A 22,334-nucleotide genomic window follows, 5' to 3' on the forward strand; every position below is an offset into this window, starting at 1 on the left:
GCTGTTGTTACTGTTGTTCTCCACAGGGGGCGCTGCTGTTGTCGTCACTGAACAAAGCTCTGTCTAACTTTTCCGTCAGGTCCGACTCGGAGAGACAACAGGAAGAGCCGCCATCTCGGCCACGGCCACGGCGCCGCCCCCAGACCCTCCGCTGGATCCGGTAAGCCCCGCCCACCCCGCGCAGGTGTCCCCGCCCCCCGGCCCCGCCCTAAAGCCTGTGCTGTGTCTCAGGTGCAGCGGACAGGCGCATGTCCAGGGGGCGCTCTCTGCGGCAGGCGTCCATGGAGCAGCCCACTCTGCCGCGTCTCCACGGCAACCGCCAGAGCGTCCACTCGCCGCCGCAGCAACCGCAGGACCTGGCCTTCATGGAGGTGCCGGACACCGGAGCCGCCGGGTGAGACGCCGGGGGGGGGGGGTCCCCCAGGGCACAGGCTTTACCCAAATCTAACCTGGCGCTTACAGCACATTGAGAAACGCCTCAAAGCCAAGACACACAAAACAGATCCTTTTCCTCACATTGTGCCTCAGTGTTTCACTTTTTCACTTTCTTTTTCATCCCATATTTGCCCGAGTTTTTCTTTATTTTTTGTCACATTTTTATTTATTTTTGTCACATTTTTTGTCACATTTTTAATTATTTTTTGTCACATTTTTTATTTTATTTTTTCACATTTTTTATTTATTTTTTTCACATTTTTTATTATTTTTTGTCACATTTTTTATTATTTTTTGTCACATTTTTTATTATTTTTTGTCACATTTTTTATTATTTTTTGTCACATTTTTTATTATTTTTTGTCACATTTTTTATTATTTTTTGTCACATTTTTTATTATTTTTTGTCACATTTTTTATTATTATTTTTTCACATTTTGATTTATTTTTTGTCACATTTTTATTATTTTTTGTCACATTTTTAATTATTTTTTGTCACATTTTTTATTTTTTTTTGTCACATTTTTATTTATTATTTTTGTCACATTTTTTTTTTTTTTTACACTGTTTCCAACAAGCCGCTACATTTGGGTAAAGCCAAACTGGAGAGAAAGTGCTCTGCTCAGGTGGGAGGTCAGAGATTAAACAGGTTTAGTTACTCCTGGTGATGGAAAAGGAAAAGTAAGTTTTGAAAAAGTGAAACACAGGTTGAAAAAATATATATAAAAAAACAAAACAAGTAAAAAAAAATGTGTGAAGTTTGGGAACAATGTAAAATTTGGGGTGAAATTGTAAAAAAGAACACGTGGAAAATCTTAGGTGGAAACAATTTGACATTTGGGGAAAAACACATCAAAAATATTTGGAAAAAATTGGGGGGGAAATGAAAAAAAAATGGAAATTGTTTTTCTGCCATTTTGTTGCTATCTCATTGACTGCCAATGACGTTTATAGACGTCAATTAGGTTTGTCAATGGGAACAGCTGCAGCAAAGCCTTGAGCATGTCTGGTGCTGCCACCTGGTGCCTCAATAAGAGAACTCCAGAACTTTTAGATGAAAGAAGAGAGTTGGGTTCGTGTTGACGTAGAACAAGACCTTGAAAAAACCTCTGGCCGTCAATGAGTTACAGGAAGTTTCACCTCAATTAAATGATACAAATGCAAAACAATTAATTTAAATGGAAGGAAAATGAATATTATGAATCTATTTAATGGTTCTACACAAATATTTTAGTATCGGAAACCAAGTATCGTTACAGTCCAGGTACCGGAAACCCCGTAGGAGGAGTCTGTAATAAGAGGAGGAGTCTGTAGAAAGAGGAGGAGTCTGTAGAAAGAGGAGTCTGTAATAGGAGGAGGAGTCTGTAATAGGAGGAGGAGTCTGTAATAGGAGGAGGAGTCTGTAATAAGAGGAGGAGTCTGTAATAAGAGGAGGAGTCTGTAATAGGAGGAGGAGTCTGTAATAAGAGGAGGAGTCTGTAATAAGAGGAGGAGTCTGTAAAAGGAGGAGGAGTCTGTAGTAAGAGGAGGAGTCTGTAATAAGAGGAGGAGTCTGTCTGTAATAGTAGGAGGAGTCTGTAGTAACCTCAGTGTTATCCTCAGGCTGCTCAGGAGGAGGAGTCTGTAATAGTAGGAAGAGTCTGTAATAGTAGGAGGAGTCTGTCTGTAATAGTAGGAGGAGTCTGTAATAGAAGGAGGAGTCTGTAATAGTAGGAGGAGTCTGTAGTAACCTCAGTGTTATCCTCAGGCTGCTGAGGAGGAGGAGTCTGTAATAGTAGGAGGAGTCTGTAATAGGAGGAGGAGTCTGTAAAAGGAGGAGGAGTCTGTAGTAACCTCCGTGTTCTCCTGTGTCCTCCTCAGGCTGCTCAGGAGGAGGAGGAGGAGTCTGTAATTAGAGGAGGAGTCTGTAGTAAGAGGAGGAGTCTGTAGTAACCTCAGTGTTATCCTCAGGCTGCTGAGGAGGAGGAGTCTGTAATAGTAGGAGGAGTCTGTAATAGGAGGAGGAGTCTGTAAAAGGAGGAGGAGTCTGTAGTAACCTCCGTGTTCTCCTGTGTCCTCCTCAGGCTGCTCAGGAGGAGGAGTCTGTCTGTAATAAGAGGAGGAGTCTGTAGTAACCTCCGTGTTCTCCTGTGTCCTCCTCAGGCTGCTCAGGAGGAGGAGGAGGAGTCTGTAATTAGAGGAGGAGTCTGTAGTAAGAGGAGGAGTCTGTAGTAACCTCCGTGTTATCCTCAGGCTGCTGAGGAGGAGGAGTCTGTAGTAACCTCCGTGTTCTCCTGTGTTATCCTCAGGCTGCTCAGGAGGAGGAGGAGTCTGTAATAGTAGGAGGAGTCTGTAGTAACCTCCTTGTTCTCCTGTGTTATCCTCAGGCTGCTGAGGAGGAGGTCTAAGGAGGTGCGGCCGGACCCGGGTCTGGGTCGGCCCAAACCGAGTCCGAAGCCCAGACCTCGGACGCCGCACTGTCGAGCGCTCTGGGCCTACGACGCCCAGGACACGGACGAGCTGAGCTTCAACGCCGACGAGGTCATCGAGATCCTGTCCGAGGGTAACGCACTTTACATACATGTACTTATACTACAGACATGTACTTATACTGCAGGTACTTATACTACATACGTGTACTTATACTACATACATGTACTTATACTACATACATGTACTTATACTGCATACATGTACTTATATTACATACATGTACTTATACTAGTAACAGTAGTATTTACAGTATTTGCAGTATTTGCAGTAACAGTATTTGCCCACAGACGGCAGTGGCTGGTGGTTTGGGCGTCTCCGAGGTCGAGAGGGAATGTTTCCCGGGAACTACGTCGAGAAGATCTGACCCGAGACACGAACGCCACCGAGACGACAGTGTTTCCCCCATGTCCCCGCCCCCTGTCTCTGTCCCCGCCCCCTTTCTGTGTCCCCTCCCCCTGTCTGTGTCCCCGCCCCCTTTCTGTGTCCCCTCCCCCTGTCTGTGTCCCCGCCCCCAGCTCTCCCATGTCCCCGCCCTCTGTCTGTGTCCCCGCCCTCTGTCCCCGCCCCTCTGTCTGTGTCCCCGCCCTCTGTCTGTGTCCCGCCCCCTGTCTCTGTCCCCGCCCCCTCCAGTGTTTCCTGTGGAGCCTGAACAAGTTTTTATCTGTAGTATTTTTTATAATCAACCAATCAGCTCGCAGAATCATGGTCATGTGACTGAAAGCCTTTTATAAAAGTTCATTTCAAACCGACGTGTCCGTGTTTTTATTGGATCAGGACTCACAGTAAAACAGCCGATACGATACAGATCACGATACGATACGATACTGTAGCGTGTGAGGGTGACCTATGCCCTTATCGCCATGGTTACCGCAAACCAGAGATAAGCAAAACCCCCAGACCGTTTTACAGCCTCGGAAAGTCTTCACTTCCTGTCTTGTGAATGGCTGATCAGATCGAACACAGTTCAGGACAAATGAAGTGATGATCTTATCCTTTAACCTTCACAACCAGAGACGAGAACTCTTTATTGACCTTCGAATTGGACTAAAGACTGAATCTCAAACATCTGATTTGAGTAATAAGCCAATTCTTCAATTCATGGACAGTGAGAATGAACTCAACCAATCTGTTCTAAGGATGAATTCTTCCCCAGGTCAACAAAGATGAAAAGTATAAACATACTGTGGAAATGTCGGTAATGCATTTGGAAAGTTTGGGAAGTTGTTTATGTGTTTATCACAATAGAAATGGATTTCCTGAATTCTCTCCCAAAGACAAGCCTTACTCCCCTCCCACTTGGGCACCAATAATATTGGGTTACAGACTGAATCGATTGGTCGAGTCCCGCGGAGACAAAGGCCCCCCCCGGTATAAAGGACGGGTACAGGAAGTAGTTAGACAGGAAATGTGCTTCTTGTGAGAGTTGGTGTTGAGTTGAAGTTTCTCTTGGAGTTCAGACAGACGGAGAAGGAGGATAAGCACATGGCACATCCCCCGCTGAACTCTGACCTCGCTTTGTCTCAGAGGGACAAGAGCTTTAAGTTTGAGCCCGTCATTTGAAACTATCAGTTACTTTTAAGAACATTTGCATTTTTCCTACAAGACGACATTTTGATCGCTGAGCTTTCAGCGCAACCATTTTGAGTCTAGCTTGTCAAGCTAAACGCCCAAGGCCCAGAGGAGCTGGAGACAGGCCCCGCCCCCCCCGCATCAGCTCGAGATCGCCACCCGAGAGACCACGACCACAGGCCGACACCAGGACTTTGGAACGCCGGACCACAGTTGGAAAACCTTTCTCACGGTCGTAAGCGCATCTCACAGACCTGGCTCAATAAGACTCACATAACTGCTACACAAACACCTTACTGACTTTCAGATACAACTCTAGAACATTTGATCTGATTATTCATCCTGTTAGCCTTCTAGGTCATCCTGTTTGCACTTTAATATTTAATGCCGTCTGTTAATTGATTTTGATCATTAAACCTCCATAAACCACAGTTTGCTTTGGTAATGTCTGTGTTTATTATTCCAGAATAAGGGTCAATGTGTACGTCCAAGAGCTCACTTCCTTCAGATAAATCTGTAGTTTAGCCTCATATTCTTACTGTTATTTTGTTCGCTTTTCGAACTGGTGCCCCGTTCAATTTTAAGGCTAATCTACAACCTATTAATTAATAAACAAATTAATTGATTAATAAACCCTCATACCCTACACTACAGATCACGATACTTCGGGGCCGATACAGTGAGTTTTGTAAAACCTTCAAAAAAGAAAACAGAAGTTATGAACACGATATTATCTAAAAAGTATTGAAAGACTCTGATAAAGTCTAAGCCAGTCGACGTTGACCATAATTATGCCTGAGCTCAGGTTCATGAGGCGCCCCCTGCTGTTCGCCCTGGGTGTGTGCGGTTTGTGCAGAAAGACGAGGCCGAGTCAAACGTGTCTTTTTAATCGACAATAAAAAACAGACACTTCATTCACAGTTCAGCCACAAGAGGGCGCACGGAGAGGTCAGCCCTCACCACAAGAGGGCGCACGGAGACGAGAGGTCAGCCCTCACAACAAGAGGGCGCACGGAGACGAGAGGTCAGCCCTCACCACAAGAGGGCGCACGGAGACGAGAGGTCAGCCCTCACCACAAGAGGGCGCACGGAGACGAGAGGTCAGCCCTCACCACAAGAGGGCGCACGGAGAGGTCAGCCCTCACCACAAGAGGGCGCACGGAGAGGTCAGCCCTCACCACAAGAGGGCGCACAGAGAGGTCAGCCCTCACCACAAGAGGGCGCACGGAGAGGAGAGGTCAGCCCTCACCACAAGAGGGCGCACGGAGAGGAGAGGTCAGCCCTCACCACAAGAGGGCGCACGGAGACGAGACTTTAAATTAAACACAAACCACAAGAAAACTTAAAATCTACAAAAGTTCAGTTTTTGCATAGTTTTGATCCGAGGTCGACGACATGATGCTTTGGTTTGAGGAGCAGGAACGAGGCACGCCGTCACATGATCCACAAGGTCACATGATCCACAAGGTCACATGATCCCAGTCACATGATCCACAAGGTCACATGATCCACAAGGTCACATGATCCACAAGGTCACATGATCCACAAGGTCACATGATCCCAGTCACATGACGCTGTCGGGTAGAGGTGAGCAATGTATCGTCTACAAGATCATATCGGAAGATCTGAAAATGTACAATGTTGGTCACATGACGCCGTGGGTCACATGATGCCGTGGGTCACATGACGCCGTGGGTCACATGATAACGTTGGTCACATGATGCCGTGGGTCACATGATGCCGTGGGTCACATGATAACGTTGGTCACATGACGCCGTGGGTCACATGACGCCGTGGGTCACATGATGCCGTGGGTCACATGATGCCGTGGGTCACATGATAACGTTGGTCACATGACGCCGTGGGTCACATGATGCCGTGGGTCACATGATAACGTTGGTCACATGACGCCGTGGGTCACATGACGCCGTGGGTCACATGATGCCGTGGGTCACATGATGCCGTGGGTCACATGATAACGTTGGTCACATGACGCCGTGGGTCACATGATGCCGTTGGTCACATGATGCCGTGGGTCACATGATAACGTTGGTCACATGACGCCGTGGGTCACATGACGCCGTGGGTCACATGATGCCGTGGGTCACATGACGCCGTGGGTCACATGATAACGTTGGTCACATGATGCCGTGGGTCACATGATGCCGTGGGTCACATGATAACGTTGGTCACATGACGCCGTGGGTCACATGACGCCGTGGGTCACATGATGCCGTGGGTCACATGATGCCGTGGGTCACATGATAACGTTGGTCACATGACGCCGTGGGTCACATGATGCCGTGGGTCACATGATAACGTTGGTCACATGACGCCGTGGGTCACATGACGCCGTGGGTCACATGATGCCGTGGGTCACATGATGCCGTGGGTCACATGATAACGTTGGTCACATGACGCCGTGGGTCACATGATGCCGTGGGTCACATGATGCCGTTGGTCACATGACGCCGTGGGTCACATGATGCCGTTGGTCACATGATGCCGTGGGTCACATGATAACGTTGGTCACATGACGCCGTGGGTCACATGACGCCGTGGGTCACATGATGCCGTGGGTCACATGACGCCGTGGGTCACATGACGCCGTGGGTCACATGACGCCGTGGGTCACATGATGCCGTTGGTCACATGATGCCGTGGGTCACATGACGCCGTGGGTCACATGACGCCGTGGGTCACATGACGCCGTGGGTCACATGATGCCGTTGGTCACATGACGCCGTGGGTCACATGATGCCGTGGGTCACATGACGCCGTGGGTCACATGACGCCGTGGGTCACATGACGCCGTGGGTCACATGACGCCGTGGGTCACATGACGCCGTGGGTCACATGATGCCGTGGGTCACATGACGCCGTGGGTCACATGACGCCGTGGGTCACATGATGCCGTTGGTGAGGTACTGGAAGCCGTCGTACAGCCGTGTGGTCAGTGACCTCATGGATCCGTCCACCAGCGTCTGGACCAGGCCCTGCAGCTGCTCCTCCGTCAGGTTCATGTGGAAACGCTCCTTCAGCGAACGCAGGGTGGAGCTGCCGTGGAAACAGGCCAGCTGAGAACCTGAGGAGGAACATGAGGAGGAACATGAGGAACATGAGGAGGAACATGAGGAACATGAGGAACATGAGGAGGAACATGAGGAACATGAGGAACATGAGGAGGAACATGAGGAGGAACATGAGGAACATGAGGAACATGAGGAGGAACATGAGGAGATACATGACATCACTCTCATACCTCGTGACATCACTCTCATACCTCGTGTATCACTCTCATACCTCGTGTATCACTCTCATACCTCGTGTATCACTCTCATACCTCGTGACATCACTCTCATACCTCGTGACATCACTCTCATACCTCGTGACGTCACTCTCATACCTCGTGACATCACTCTCATACCTCGTGACATCACTCTCATACCTCGTGTATCACTCTCATACCTCGTGACATCACTCTCATACCTCGTGACATCACTCTCATACCTCGTGACATCACTCTCATACCTCGTGACGTCACTCTCACACCTCGTGTATCACTCTCATACCTCGTGACGTCACTCTCATACCTCGTGACATCACTCTCATACCTCGTGACGTCACTCTCACACCTCGTGTATCACTCTCACACCTCGTGACGTCACTCTCATACCTCGTGACGTCACTCTCATACCTCGTGTATCACTCTCATACCTCGTGACATCACTCTCATACCTCGTGTATCACTCTCATACCTCGTGACATCACTCTCATACCTCGTGACATCACTCTCATACCTCGTGACATCACTCTCATACCTCGTGACATCACTCTCATACCTCGTGACATCACTCTCATACCTCGTGACATCACTCTCATACCTCGTGTATCACTCTCATACCTCGTGTATCACTCTCATACCTCGTGTATCACTCTCATACCTCGTGACATCACTCTCATACCTCGTGTATCACTCTCATACCTCGTGTATCACTCTCATACCTCGTGACATCACTCTCATACCTCGTGTATCACTCTCATACCTCGTGTATCACTCTCATACCTCGTGACATCACTCTCATACCTCGTGTATCACTCTCATACCTCGTGACATCACTCTCATACCTCGTGTATCACTCTCACACCTCGTGTATCACTCTCATACCTCGTGTATCACTCTCATACCTCGTGACGTCACTCTCATACCTCATGTATCACTCTCATACCTCGTGTATCACTCTCATACCTCGTGACGTCACTCTCATACCTCGTGACATCACTCTCATACCTCGTGTATCACTCTCATACCTCGTGACGTCACTCTCATACCTCGTGACGTCACTCTCATACCTCGTGTATCACTGTCATACCTCGTGTATCACTCTCATACCTCGTGACGTCACTCTCATACCTCGTGTATCACTCTCATACCTCGTGACGTCACTCTCATACCTCGTGACGTCACTCTCATACCTCGTGTATCACTCTCATACCTCGTGTATCACTCTCATACCTCGTGACGTCACTCTCATACCTCGTGACGTCACTCTCATACCTCGTGTATCACTCGTCATACCTCGTGTATCACTCTCATACCTCGTGAATCACTCTCATACCTCGTGACATCACTCTCATACCTCGTGATCCCCCCGTTTCACTCTCATAACCTCGTGACGTCACTCTCATACCTCGTGACATCACTCTCACACCTCGTGGCGTCACTCTCATACCTCGTGACGTCACTCTCATACCTGACCCTCGTGACGTCACTCTCATACCTCGTGACATCACTCTCATACCTCGTGACGTCACTCTCATACCTCGTGTATCACTCTCATACCTCGTGACGTCACTCTCATACCTCGTGTATCACTCTCATACCTCGTGTATCACTCTCATACCTCGTGACGTCACTCTCATACCTCGTGTATCACTCTCACACTCGTGGCGTCACTCTCATACCTCGTGTATCACTCTCATACCTCGTGTATCACTCTCATACCTCGTGACATCACTCTCATACCTCGTGTATCACTCTCATACCTCGTGACATCACTCTCATACCTCGTGTATCACTCTCATACCTCGTGTATCACTCTCATACCTCGTGACATCACTCTCATACCTCCTGTATCACTCTCATACCTCGTGTATCACTCTCATACCTCGTGACATCACTCTCATACCTCGTGACATCACTCTCATACCTCGTGACGTCACTCTCATACCTCGTGACATCACTCTCATACCTCGTGACATCACTCTCACACCTCGTGACGTCACTCTCATACCTCGTGTCATCACTCTCATACCTCGTGACATCACTCTCATACCTCGTGTATCACTCTCATACCTCGTGACATCACTCTCATACCTCGTGTATCACTCTCATACCTCGTGTATCACTCTCATACCCTCGTGTATCACTCTCACACCTCGTGTATCACTCTCACACCTCGTGTATCACTCTCATACCTCGTGTATCACTCTCATACCTCGTGTATCACTCTCATACCTCGTGTATCACTCTCATACCTCGTGACATCACTCTCACACCCTCGTGACATCACTCTCATACCTCGTGTATCACTCTCATACCTCGTGTATCACTCTCATACCTCGTGACATCACTCTCATACCTCGTGTATCACTCTCATACCTCGTGTATCACTCTCATACCTCGTGACATCACTCTCATACCTCGTGTAATCACTCTCATACCTCGTGACATCACTCTCATACCTCGTGACGTCACTCTCATACCTCGTGACTCACTCTCATACCTCGTGACTCACTCTCATACCTCGTGACGTCACTCTCATACCTCGTGAATCACTCTCATACCTCGTGTATCACTCTCATACCTCGTGTATCACTCTCATACCTCGTGTATCACTCTCATACCTCGTGATCACTCTCATACCTCGTGACATCACTCTCATACCTCGTGCATCACTCTCATACCTCGTGACATCACTCTCATACCTCGTGTATCACTCTTCATACCTCGTGACATCACTCTCATACCTCGTGTATCACTCTCATACCTCGTGACATCACTCATACCTCGTGTATCACTCTCATACCTCGTGACATCACTCTCATCACCTCGTGTATCACTCTCATACCTCGTGTATCACTCTCACTACACCTCGTGACTCACTCTCATACCTCGTGTATCACTCTCATACCTCGTGTATCACTCTCATACCTCGTGTATCACTCTCATACCTCGTGTATCACTCTCATACCTCGTGTATCACTCTCATACATCGTGTATCACTCTCATACATCGTGTATCACTCTCATACCTCGTGTATCACTCTCATACATCGTGTATCACTCTCATACCTCGCGGTGTATCACTCTCATACCTCGTGTATCACTCTCATACATCGTGTATCACTCCTCATACTATCGTGTATCACTCTCATACCTCGTGTATCACTCTCATACACTCGTGTATCACTCTCATACCTCGTGTATCACTCTCATACCTCGTGTATCACTCTCATACCTCGTGACATCACTCTCATACCTCGTGACATCACTCTCATACCTCGTGTATCACTCTCACACCTCGTGACATCACTCTCATACCCTCGTGACATCACTCTCATACCTCGTGACATCACTCTCATACCTCGTGTATCACTCTCACACCTCGTGACGTCACTCTCATACCTCGTGTATCACTCTCATACCTCGTGTATCACTCTCATACCTCGTGTATCACTCTCATACCTCGTGTATCACTCTCATACCTCGTGACGTCACTCTCATACCTCGTGACATCACTCTCATACCTCGTGTATCACTCTCATACATCGTGTATCACTCTCATACATCGTGTATCACTCTCATACCTCGTGTATCACTCTCATACCTCGTGACATCACTCTCATACCTCGTGTATCACTCTCATACCTCGTGACATCACTCTCATACCTCGTGTATCACTCTCATACCTCGTGACGGTCACTCTCATACCTCGTGTATCACTCTCATCACTCGTGTATCACTCTCATACCTCATACCTCGTGTATCACTCTCATACCTCGTGACGTCACTCTCATACCTCGTGACGTCACTCTCATACCTCGTGTATCACTCTCATACATCGTGTATCACTCTCATACCTCGTGACGTCACTCTCATACCTCGTGTATCACTCTCATACATCGTGTATCACTTTCATACCTCGTGTATCACTCTCATACCTCGTGACGTCACTCTCATACCTCGTGTATCACTCTCATACATCGTGTATCACTCTCATACCTCGTGACGTCACTCTCATACCTCGTGTATCACTCTCATACATCGTGTATCACTCTCATACATCGTGTATCACTCTCATACCTCGTGACATCACTCTCATACCTCGTGTATCACTCTCATACCTCGTGTATCACTCTCATACCTCGTGTATCACTCTCATACCTCGTGACGTCACTCTCATACCTCGTGACATCACTCTCATACCTCGTGTATCACTCTCATACCTCGTGACATCACTCTCATACCTCGTGACATCACTCTCATACCTCGTGTATCACTCTCATACCTCGTGTATCACTCTCATACCTCGTGACGTCACTCTCATACCTCGTGACATCACTCTCATGCCTCGTGACATCACTCTCATACCTCATGTATCACTCTCATACCTCGTGACATCACTCTCATACCTCGTGACATCACTCTCATACCTCGTGACGTCACTCTCATACCTCGTGACATCACTCTCATACCTCGTGACGTCACTCTCATACCTCGTGTATCACTCTCATACCTCGTGACGTCACTCTCATACCTCGTGACATCACTCTCATACCTCGTGACGTCACTCTCACACCTCGTGACATCACTCTCATACCTCGTGACATCACTCTCATACCTCGTGACGTCACTCTCATACCTCGTGACATCACTCTCATACCTCGTGTATCACTCTCATACCTCGTGTATCACTCTCATACCTCGTGACATCACTCTCATACCTCGTGACATCACTCTCATACCTCGTGTATCACTCTCATACCTCGTGTATCACTCTCATACCTCGTGTATCACTCTCATACCTCGTGACATCACTCTCATACCTCGTGTATCACTCTCATACCTCGTGACATCACTCTCATACCTCGTGTATCACTCTCATACCTCGTGTATCGCTCTCATACCTCGTGACGTCACTCTCATACCTCGTGTATCGCTCTCATACCTCGTGTATCACTCTCATACCTCGTGTATCACTCTCATACCTCGTGTATCACTCTCATACCTCGTGACATCACTCTCATACCTCGTGACGTCACTCTCATACCTCGTGTATCACTCTCATACCTCGTGTATCACTCTCATACCTCGTGACATCACTCTCATACCTCGTGTATCACTCTCATACCTCGTGACATCACTCTCATACCTCGTGTGTCACTCTCATACCTCGTGTATCACTCTCATACCTCGTGACATCACTCTCATACCTCGTGACGTCACTCTCATACCTCGTGTATCACTCTCATACCTCGTGTATCACTCTCATACCTCGTGACATCACTCTCATACCTCGTGTATCACTCTCATACCTCGTGACATCACTCTCATACCTCGTGTATCACTCTCATACCTCGTGACATCACTCTCATACCTCGTGTATCACTCTCATACCTCGTGACATCACTCTCATACCTCGTGTATCACTCTCATACCTCGTGTGTCACTCTCATACCTCGTGACATCACTCTCATACCTCGTGTATCACTCTCATACCTCGTGTATCACTCTCATACCTCGTGACATCACTCTCATACCTCGTGTATCACTCTCATACCTCGTGACATCACTCTCATACCTCGTGTATCACTCTCATACCTCGTGTATCGCTCTCATACCTCGTGACGTCACTCTCATACCTCGTGTATCGCTCTCATACCTCGTGACGTCACTCTCATACCTCGTGACATCACTCTCATACCTCGTGTATCACTCTCACACCTCGTGTATCACTCTCATACCTCGTGTATCACTCTCATACCTCGTGTATCACTCTCATACCTCGTGACATCACTCTCATACCTCGTGTATCACTCTCATACCTCGTGACATCACTCTCATACCTCGTGACGTCACTCTCATACCTCGTGACATCACTCTCACACCTCGTGTATCACTCTCATACCTCGTGTATCACTCTCATACCTCGTGACGTCACTCTCATACCTCGTGTATCACTCTCATACCTCGTGACATCACTCTCATACCTCGTGTATCACTCTCATACCTCGTGACATCACTCTCATACCTCCTGTATCACTCTCATACCTCGTGACATCACTCTCATACCTCGTGACATCACTCTCATACCTCGTGTATCACTCTCATACCTCGTGTATCACTCTCATACCTCGTGTATCACTCTCATACCTCGTGACATCACTCTCATACCTCGTGACATCACTCTCATACCTCGTGACATCACTCTCATACCTCGTGACATCACTCTCACACCTCGTGTATCACTCTCATACCTCGTGTATCACTCTCACACCTCGTGTATCACTCTCATACCTCGTGTATCACTCTCATACCTCGTGTATCACTCTCATACCTCGTGACATCACTCTCATACCTCGTGTATCACTCTCATACCTCGTGTATCACTCTCATACCTCGTGTATCACTCTCATACCTCGTGACATCACTCTCATACCTCGTGTATCACTCTCATACCTCGTGACATCACTCTCATACCTCGTGACATCACTCTCATACCTCGTGTATCACTCTCATACCTCGTGTATCACTCTCATACCTCGTGACATCACTCTCATACCTCGTGACGTCACTCTCATACCTCGTGACGTCACTCTCATACCTCGTGACGTCACTCTCATACCTCGTGACGTCACTCTCATACCTCGTGTATCACTCTCATACCTCGTGTATCACTCTCATACCTCGTGACATCACTCTCATACCTCGTGACATCACTCTCATACCTCGTGACATCACTCTCATACCTCGTGACATCACTCTCATACCTCGTGTATCACTCTCATACCTCGTGACATCACTCTCATACCTCGTGACATCACTCTCATACCTCGTGTATCACTCTCATACCTCGTGTATCACTCTCATACCTCGTGACATCACTCTCATACCTCGTGTATCACTCTCATACCTCGTGTATCACTCTCATACCTCGTGACATCACTCTCATACCTCGTGTATCACTCTCATACCTCGTGACGTCACTCTCATACCTCGTGTATCACTCTCATACCTCGTGACATCACTCTCATACCTCGTGACGTCACTCTCATACCTCGTGTATCACTCTCATACCTCGTGACGTCACTCTCATACCTCGTGACATCACTCTCATACCTCGTGACATCACTCTCATACCTCGTGACGTCACTCTCATACCTCGTGACATCACTCTCATACCTCGTGACGTCACTCTCATACCTCGTGACATCACTCTCATACCTCGTGACGTCACTCTCATACCTCGTGTATCACTCTCATACCTCGTGTATCACTCTCATACCTCGTGTATCACTCTCATACCTCGTGACGTCACTCTCATACCTCGTGACATCACTCTCATACCTCGTGACATCACTCTCATACCTCGTGACGTCACTCTCATACCTCGTGTATCACTCTCATACCTCGTGACGTCACTCTCATACCTCGTGACGTCACTCTCATACCTCGTGACATCACTCTCATACCTCGTGTATCACTCTCATACCTCGTGACGTCACTCTCATACCTCGTGACGTCACTCTCATACCTCGTGACATCACTCTCAAACCTCGTGTATCACTCTCATACCTCGTGTATCACTCTCATACCTCGTGACATCACTCTCAAACCTCGTGACATCACTCTCATACCTCGTGTATCACTCTCATACCTCGTGACATCACTCTCATACCTCGTGACGTCACTCTCACACCTCGTGTATCACTCTCATACCTCGTGTATCACTCTCATACCTCGTGACATCACTCTCACACCTCGTGTATCACTCTCATACCTCGTGACATCACTCTCATACCTCGTGACATCACTCTCATACCTCGTGACATCACTCTCACACCTCGTGTATCACTCTCACACCTCGTGTATCACTCTCATACCTCGTGTATCACTCTCATACCTCGTGTATCACTCTCATACCTCGTGACATCACTCTCATACCTCGTGTATCACTCTCATACCTCGTGACGTCACTCTCATACCTCGTGTATCACTCTCATACCTCGTGACATCACTCTCATACCTCGTGACGTCACTCTCATACCTCGTGTATCACTCTCATACCTCGTGACGTCACTCTCATACCTCGTGACATCACTCTCATACCTCGTGACATCACTCTCATACCTCGTGACGTCACTCTCATACCTCGTGACATCACTCTCATACCTCGTGACGTCACTCTCATACCTCGTGACATCACTCTCATACCTCGTGACGTCACTCTCATACCTCGTGTATCACTCTCATACCTCGTGTATCACTCTCATACCTCGTGTATCACTCTCATACCTCGTGACGTCACTCTCATACCTCGTGACATCACTCTCATACCTCGTGACATCACTCTCATACCTCGTGACGTCACTCTCATACCTCGTGTATCACTCTCATACCTCGTGACGTCACTCTCATACCTCGTGACGTCACTCTCATACCTCGTGACATCACTCTCATACCTCGTGTATCACTCTCATACCTCGTGACGTCACTCTCATACCTCGTGACGTCACTCTCATACCTCGTGACATCACTCTCAAACCTCGTGTATCACTCTCATACCTCGTGTATCACTCTCATACCTCGTGACATCACTCTCAAACCTCGTGACATCACTCTCATACCTCGTGTATCACTCTCATACCTCGTGACATCACTCTCATACCTCGTGACGTCACTCTCACACCTCGTGTATCACTCTCATACCTCGTGTATCACTCTCATACCTCGTGACATCACTCTCACACCTCGTGTATCACTCTCATACCTCGTGACATCACTCTCATACCTCGTGACATCACTCTCATACCTCGTGACATCACTCTCACACCTCGTGTATCACTCTCACACCTCGTGTATCACTCTCATACCTCGTGTATCACTCTCATACCTCGTGACATCACTCTCATACCTCGTGTATCACTCTCATACCTCGTGTATCACTCTCATACCTCGTGTATCACTCTCATACCTCGTGTATCACTCTCACACCTCGTGACATCACTCTCATACCTCGTGTATCACTCTCATACCTCGTGTATCACTCTCATACCTCGTGTATCACTCTCATACCTCGTGACATCACTCTCATACCTCGTGTATCACTCTCATACCTCGTGTATCACTCTCATACCTCGTGTATCACTCTCATACCTCGTGTATCACTCTCATACCTCGTGTATCACTCTCATACCTCGTGTATCACTCTCATACCTCGTGACATCACTCTCATACCTCGTGACGTCACTCTCATACCTCGTGACATCACTCTCATACCTCGTGACGTCACTCTCATACCTCGTGACATCACTCTCATACCTCGTGACATCACTCTTATACCTCGTGTATCACTCTCATACCTCGTGTATCACTCTCATACCTCGTGACATCACTCTCATACCTCGTGTATCACTCTCATACCTCGTGACGTCACTCTCATACCTCGTGTATCACTCTCATACCTCGTGACATCACTCTCATACCTCGTGTATCACTCTCATACCTCGTGACATCACTCTCATACCACGTGACGTCACTCTCATACCTCGTGACGTCACTCTCATACCTCGTGACGTCACTCTCATACCTCGTGACATCACTCTCATACCTCGTGACATCACTCTCATACCTCGTGACATCACTCTCATACCTCGTGACATCACTCTCATACCTCGTGACGTCACTCTCATACCTCGTGACATCACTCTCATACCTCGTGTATCACTCTCATACCTCGTGTATCACTCTCACACCTCGTGACATCACTCTCATACCTCGTGTATCACTCTCATACCTCGTGACGTCACTCTCATACCTCGTGTATCACTCTCATACCTCGTGACATCACTCTCATACCTCGTGACGTCACTCTCATACCTCGTGTATCACTCTCATACCTCGTGACGTCACTCTCATACCTCGTGTATCACTCTCATACCTCGTGACATCACTCTCATACCTCGTGTATCACTCTCATACCTCGTGTATCACTCTCATACCTCGTGACATCACTCTCATACCTCGTGTATCACTCTCATACCTCGTGACATCACTCTCATACCTCGTGTATCACTCTCATACCTCGTGACATCACTCTCATACCTCGTGTATCACTCTCATACCTCGTGTATCACTCTCATACCTCGTGACATCACTCTCATACCTCCTGTATCACTCTCATACCTCGTGACGTCACTCTCATACCTCGTGTATCACTCTCACACCTCGTGTATCACTCTCATACCTCGTGTATCACTCTCACACCTCGTGTATCACTCTCACACCTCGTGTATCACTCTCATACCTCGTGACATCACTCTCATACCTCGTGTATCACTCTCATACCTCGTGACGTCACTCTCATACCTCGTGTGTCACTCTCATACCTCGTGTATCACTCTCATACCTCGTGTATCACTCTCATACCTCGTGACATCACTCTCATACCTCCTGTATCACTCTCATACCTCGTGACGTCACTCTCATACCTCGTGTATCACTCTCATACCTCGTGACATCACTCTCATACCTCGTGACATCACTCTCATACCTCGTGTATCACTCTCATACCTCGTGACATCACTCTCATACCTCGTGACATCACTCTCATACCTCGTGACGTCACTCTCATACCTCGTGACGTCACTCTCATACCTCGTGACATCACTCTCATACCTCGTGACATCACTCTCATACCTCGTGACATCACTCTCATACCTCGTGACATCACTCTCATACCTCGTGTATCACTCTCATACCTCGTGACATCACTCTCATACCTCGTGTATCACTCTCATACCTCGTGACATCACTCTCATACCTCGTGACGTCACTCTCATACCTCGTGACATCACTCTCATACCTCGTGTATCACTCTCATACCTCGTGACATCACTCTCATACCTCGTGACGTCACTCTCATACCTCGTGACATCACTCTCATACCTCGTGACATCACTCTCATACCTCGTGACATCACTCTCATACCTCATGTATCACTCTCATACCTCGTGACGTCACTCTCATACCTCGTGTATCACTCTCATACCTCGTGACATCACTCTCATACCTCGTGTATCACTCTCATACCTCGTGTATCACTCTCATACCTCGTGTATCACTCTCATACCTCGTGTATCACTCTCATACCTCGTGACGTCACTCTCATACCTCGTGACATCACTCTCATACCTCGTGACATCACTCTCATACCTCGTGACATCACTCTCATACCTCGTGACATCACTCTCATACCTCGTGTATCACTCTCATACCTCGTGTATCACTCTCATACCTCGTGACATCACTCTCATACCTCGTGACGTCACTCTCATACCTCGTGACGTCACTCTCATACCTTGCTGCATGATCTCCACGATCTGCAGGACTCGCTCCATGTGTTTTCTGGCCGCGATGAGGCCCTGCAGCATCAGCATCTGGTAATAGTTAAACATGTCTCCGTCGGCCCCGCCCATCACCTGCAGAGACCCGGGGTTAAGGTGAGTAACTTTGACATGTGCACAAGGTTTAACCACTAGGCTCGATCGACACAAACAGATCTAACAGAGGAGGTTCCGGATCCAACCCTGGACCAGCTCTAGCCCCTTCACCGGGGGCTGGAGGGTTCAGGCACATGTGCTCTGTGGATCTGGAGGAAACGTTCAACACTAAACGTTACTGCTGGATTATTGTTCCTCGTAACAGAAGATCTCTGAAGGTGTTTCTGACGGCTCTCCCTGAAGACTCACCTCCACAAAGTCCTGGGTGAGCTTAAAGGCCGACGTCTCGAAGCCCAGGTTCCTCGGAGACGAGCTGAGGATGAAGCCGAAGTCGATGTGGATGATGTGGCCCTCAGAGTCCAGCAAGATGTTCCCGTTATGTCTGCAACAAAACACAGGATTAAACAGGACCAGAGAGACCGGACCAGACCAGACGAGACCAGGACCGGACCAGACCAGACCAGACCAGACCAGACCAGACCAGGACCGGACCACAGGGAACAGACTGGACTGGTCCTCCACATGAACCTCTTTTCACACTATTTTCTACTGTTTTCTTTCCCTCCTCCCCCTCACCTGTCTTTGACCTGCAGCAGGCCCCGCCCCCTCACCTGTCTTTGACCTGCAGCAGGCCCCGCCCCCTCACCTGTCTTTGACCTGCAGCAGGCCCCGCCCCCTCACCTGTCTTTGACCTGCAGCAGGCCCCGCCCCTCACCTGTCTTTGACCTGCAGCAGGCCCCGCCCCCTCACCTGTCTTTGACCTGCAGCAGGCCGCGCCCCTCACCTGTCTTTGACCTGCAGCAGGTAGCACACGAGGCCCCGCCCCTCACCTGTCTTTGACCTGCAGCAGGCTCCGCCCCTCACCTGTCTTTGACCTGCAGCAAGCCCCGCCCCTCACCTGTCTTTGACCTGCAGCAGGCCCCGCCCCTCACCTGTCTTTGACCTGCAGCAGGTAGCAGACGAGGCCCCGCCCCCTCACCTGTCTTTGACCTGCAGCAGGCCCCGCCCCCTCACCTGTCTTTGACCTGCAGCAGGCTCCTCCCCCTCACCTGTCTTTGACCTGCAGCAGGCCCCGCCCCCTCACCTGTCTTTGACCTGCAGCAGGCCCCGCCCCCTCACCTGTCTTTGACCTGCAGCAGGCCCCGCCCCTCACCTGTCTTTGACCTGCAGCAGGCCCCGCCCCTCACCTGTCTTTGACCTGCAGCAGGCCCCGCCCCTCACCTGTCTTTGACCTGCAGCAGGCTCCGCCCCTCACCTGTCTTTGACCTGCAGCAGGCTCCGCCCCTCACCTGTCTTTGACCTGCAGCAGGCTCCGCCCCTCACCTGTCTTTGACCTGCAGCAGGCTCCGCCCCTCACCTGTCTTTGACCTGCAGCAGGCTCCGCCCCCTCACCTGTCTTTGACCTGCAGCAAGCTCCTCCCCCTCACCTGTCTTTGACCTGCAGCAGGCCCCGCCCCTCACCTGTCTTTGACCTGCAGCAGGCCCCGCCCCCTCACCTGTCTTTGACCTGCAGCAGGCCCCGCCCCCTCACCTGTCTTTGACCTGCAACAGGCCCCGCCCCCTCACCTGTCTTTGACCTGCAGCAGGCTCCTCCCCCTCACCTGTCTTTGACCTGCAGCAGGCTCCTCCCCCTCACCTGTCTTTGACCTGCAGCAAGCTCCTCCCCCTCACCTGTCTTTGACCTGCAGCAGGCTCCTCCCCCTCACCTGTCTTTGACCTGCAGCAGGCCCCGCCCCCTCACCTGTCTTTGACCTGCAGCAGGCTCCGCCCCTCACCTGTCTTTGACCTGCAGCAGGCTCCGCCCCCTCACCTGTCTTTGACCTGCAGCAGGCTCCGCCCCCTCACCTGTCTTTGACCTGCAGCAGGCTCCTCCCCCTCACCTGTCTTTGACCTGCAGCAGGCTCCTCCCCCTCACCTGTCTTTGACCTGCAGCAGGCCCCGCCCCCTCACCTGTCTTTGACCTGCAGCAGGTAGCACACGAGGCTCCTCCCCCTCACCTGTCTTTGACCTGCAGCAGGCTCCGCCCCCTCACCTGTCTTTGACCTGCAGCAGGCTCCGCCCCTCACCTGTCTTTGACCTGCAGCAGGCTCCGCCCCTCACCTGTCTTTGACCTGCAGCAGGCTCCGCCCCTCACCTGTCTTTGACCTGCAGCAGGCTCCGCCCCTCACCTGTCTTTGACCTGCAGCAGGCTCCTCCCCCTCACCTGTCTTTGACCTGCAGCAGGCCCCGCCCCCTCACCTGTCTTTGACCTGCAGCAGGTAGCACACGAGGCCCCGCCCCTCACCTGTCTTTGACCTGCAGCAGGCCCCGCCCCTCACCTGTCTTTGACCTGCAGCAGGCTCCGCCCCTCACCTGTCTTTGACCTGCAGCAGGCTCCTCCCCCTCACCTGTCTTTGACCTGCAGCAGGCTCCTCCCCCTCACCTGTCTTTGACCTGCAGCAGGCTCCTCCCCCTCACCTGTCTTTGACCTGCAGCAGGCTCCGCCCCTCACCTGTCTTTGACCTGCAGCAGGCTCCTCCCCCTCACCTGTCTTTGACCTGCAGCAGGCCCCGCCCCCTCACCTGTCTTTGACCTGCAGCAGGCCCCGCCCCCTCACCTGTCTTTGACCTGCAGCAGGCCCCGCCCCCTCACCTGTCTTTGACCTGCAGCAGGTAGCAGACGAGGCTGTACGCGGCGCAGGATTGGACGAAGGCCCTCTGCGCAGACAGGAAGCCCTCTGAGGTCACAGGTCCGTGTTCCTGGACCAGGAAGTCCAGCAGAGGAGCCTGGCTCTGCTTCTTAATCTGATGCAGCGACACGGCGTTCAGGACCGGCTCGATCATCCCCGAGTCCCGGGACAAGACCAGGATCTGGTACGGCTTGATCCAGAGCGGGACTCGCTCCTGCTGCCACACGGCCTGAAACAGAGACCGGGTCAGAACCGGGTCAGAACCGGGACTGAACCAGGTCAGAACCAGGTCTAAACCAGGTCTAAACCAGGTCTAAACCAGGACTAAACCAGGTCTAAACCAGGACTAAACCAGGACTAAACCAGGTCTAAACCAGGACTAAACCAGGACTAAACCAGGACTAAAC

General features: G+C 49.9%; 2 protein-coding genes across 2 annotated transcripts in view; one reads left to right on the forward strand and one right to left on the reverse strand.

Annotated features, from left to right (window-relative positions):
- The first annotated feature begins 242 nt into the window (after positions 1 to 242).
- On the forward strand, positions 243 to 3,287 carry LOC306982921 (unconventional myosin-Ie-like). The gene is made up of 3 exons (XM_079583366.1): positions 243 to 394; positions 2,802 to 2,977; positions 3,195 to 3,287. The coding sequence occupies exons 1-3, from the start codon at positions 249 to 251 to the stop codon at positions 3,269 to 3,271; spliced, it is 399 nt and encodes a 132-aa protein (XP_079439492.1). The 5' UTR covers positions 243 to 248; the 3' UTR covers positions 3,272 to 3,287.
- Positions 3,288 to 7,334: 4,047 nt separating this feature from the next.
- Positions 7,335 to 22,334, reverse strand: part of LOC306982924 (phosphatidylinositol 4-kinase beta-like) — a 36,263-nt gene continuing 21,263 nt past the window's right edge. The window contains exons 12-15 of the mRNA XM_079583369.1: positions 21,891 to 22,156; positions 19,509 to 19,641; positions 19,118 to 19,238; positions 7,335 to 7,561 (exon numbers count right to left, since the gene is read on the reverse strand). Of these exons, the coding sequence (XP_079439495.1) occupies positions 7,380 to 7,561; positions 19,118 to 19,238; positions 19,509 to 19,641; positions 21,891 to 22,156 (702 nt within the window). The 3' untranslated portion in view covers positions 7,335 to 7,379. The remainder of the gene's footprint in view (positions 7,562 to 19,117; positions 19,239 to 19,508; positions 19,642 to 21,890; positions 22,157 to 22,334) is intronic.

This window comes from Gobius niger, assembly GCF_951799975.1.
Source record: "Gobius niger genome assembly, contig: SCAFFOLD_84, whole genome shotgun sequence".
Lineage (NCBI taxonomy): Eukaryota > Metazoa > Chordata > Actinopteri > Gobiiformes > Gobiidae > Gobius > Gobius niger.

Bases quoted from the DNA above. Each gene is read 5' to 3' on its own strand.
- LOC306982921 (XM_079583366.1), top strand. From the start codon at position 249: ATGTCCAGGGGGCGCTCTCTGCGGCAGGCGTCCATGGAGCAGCCCACT. The intron at 395-2,801 runs GTGAGACGCCGG...TGTTATCCTCAG, and splicing joins CCGGACACCGGAGCCGCCGG to GCTGCTGAGGAGGAGGTCTA. The intron at 2,978-3,194 runs GTAACGCACTTT...ATTTGCCCACAG, and splicing joins CATCGAGATCCTGTCCGAGG to ACGGCAGTGGCTGGTGGTTT.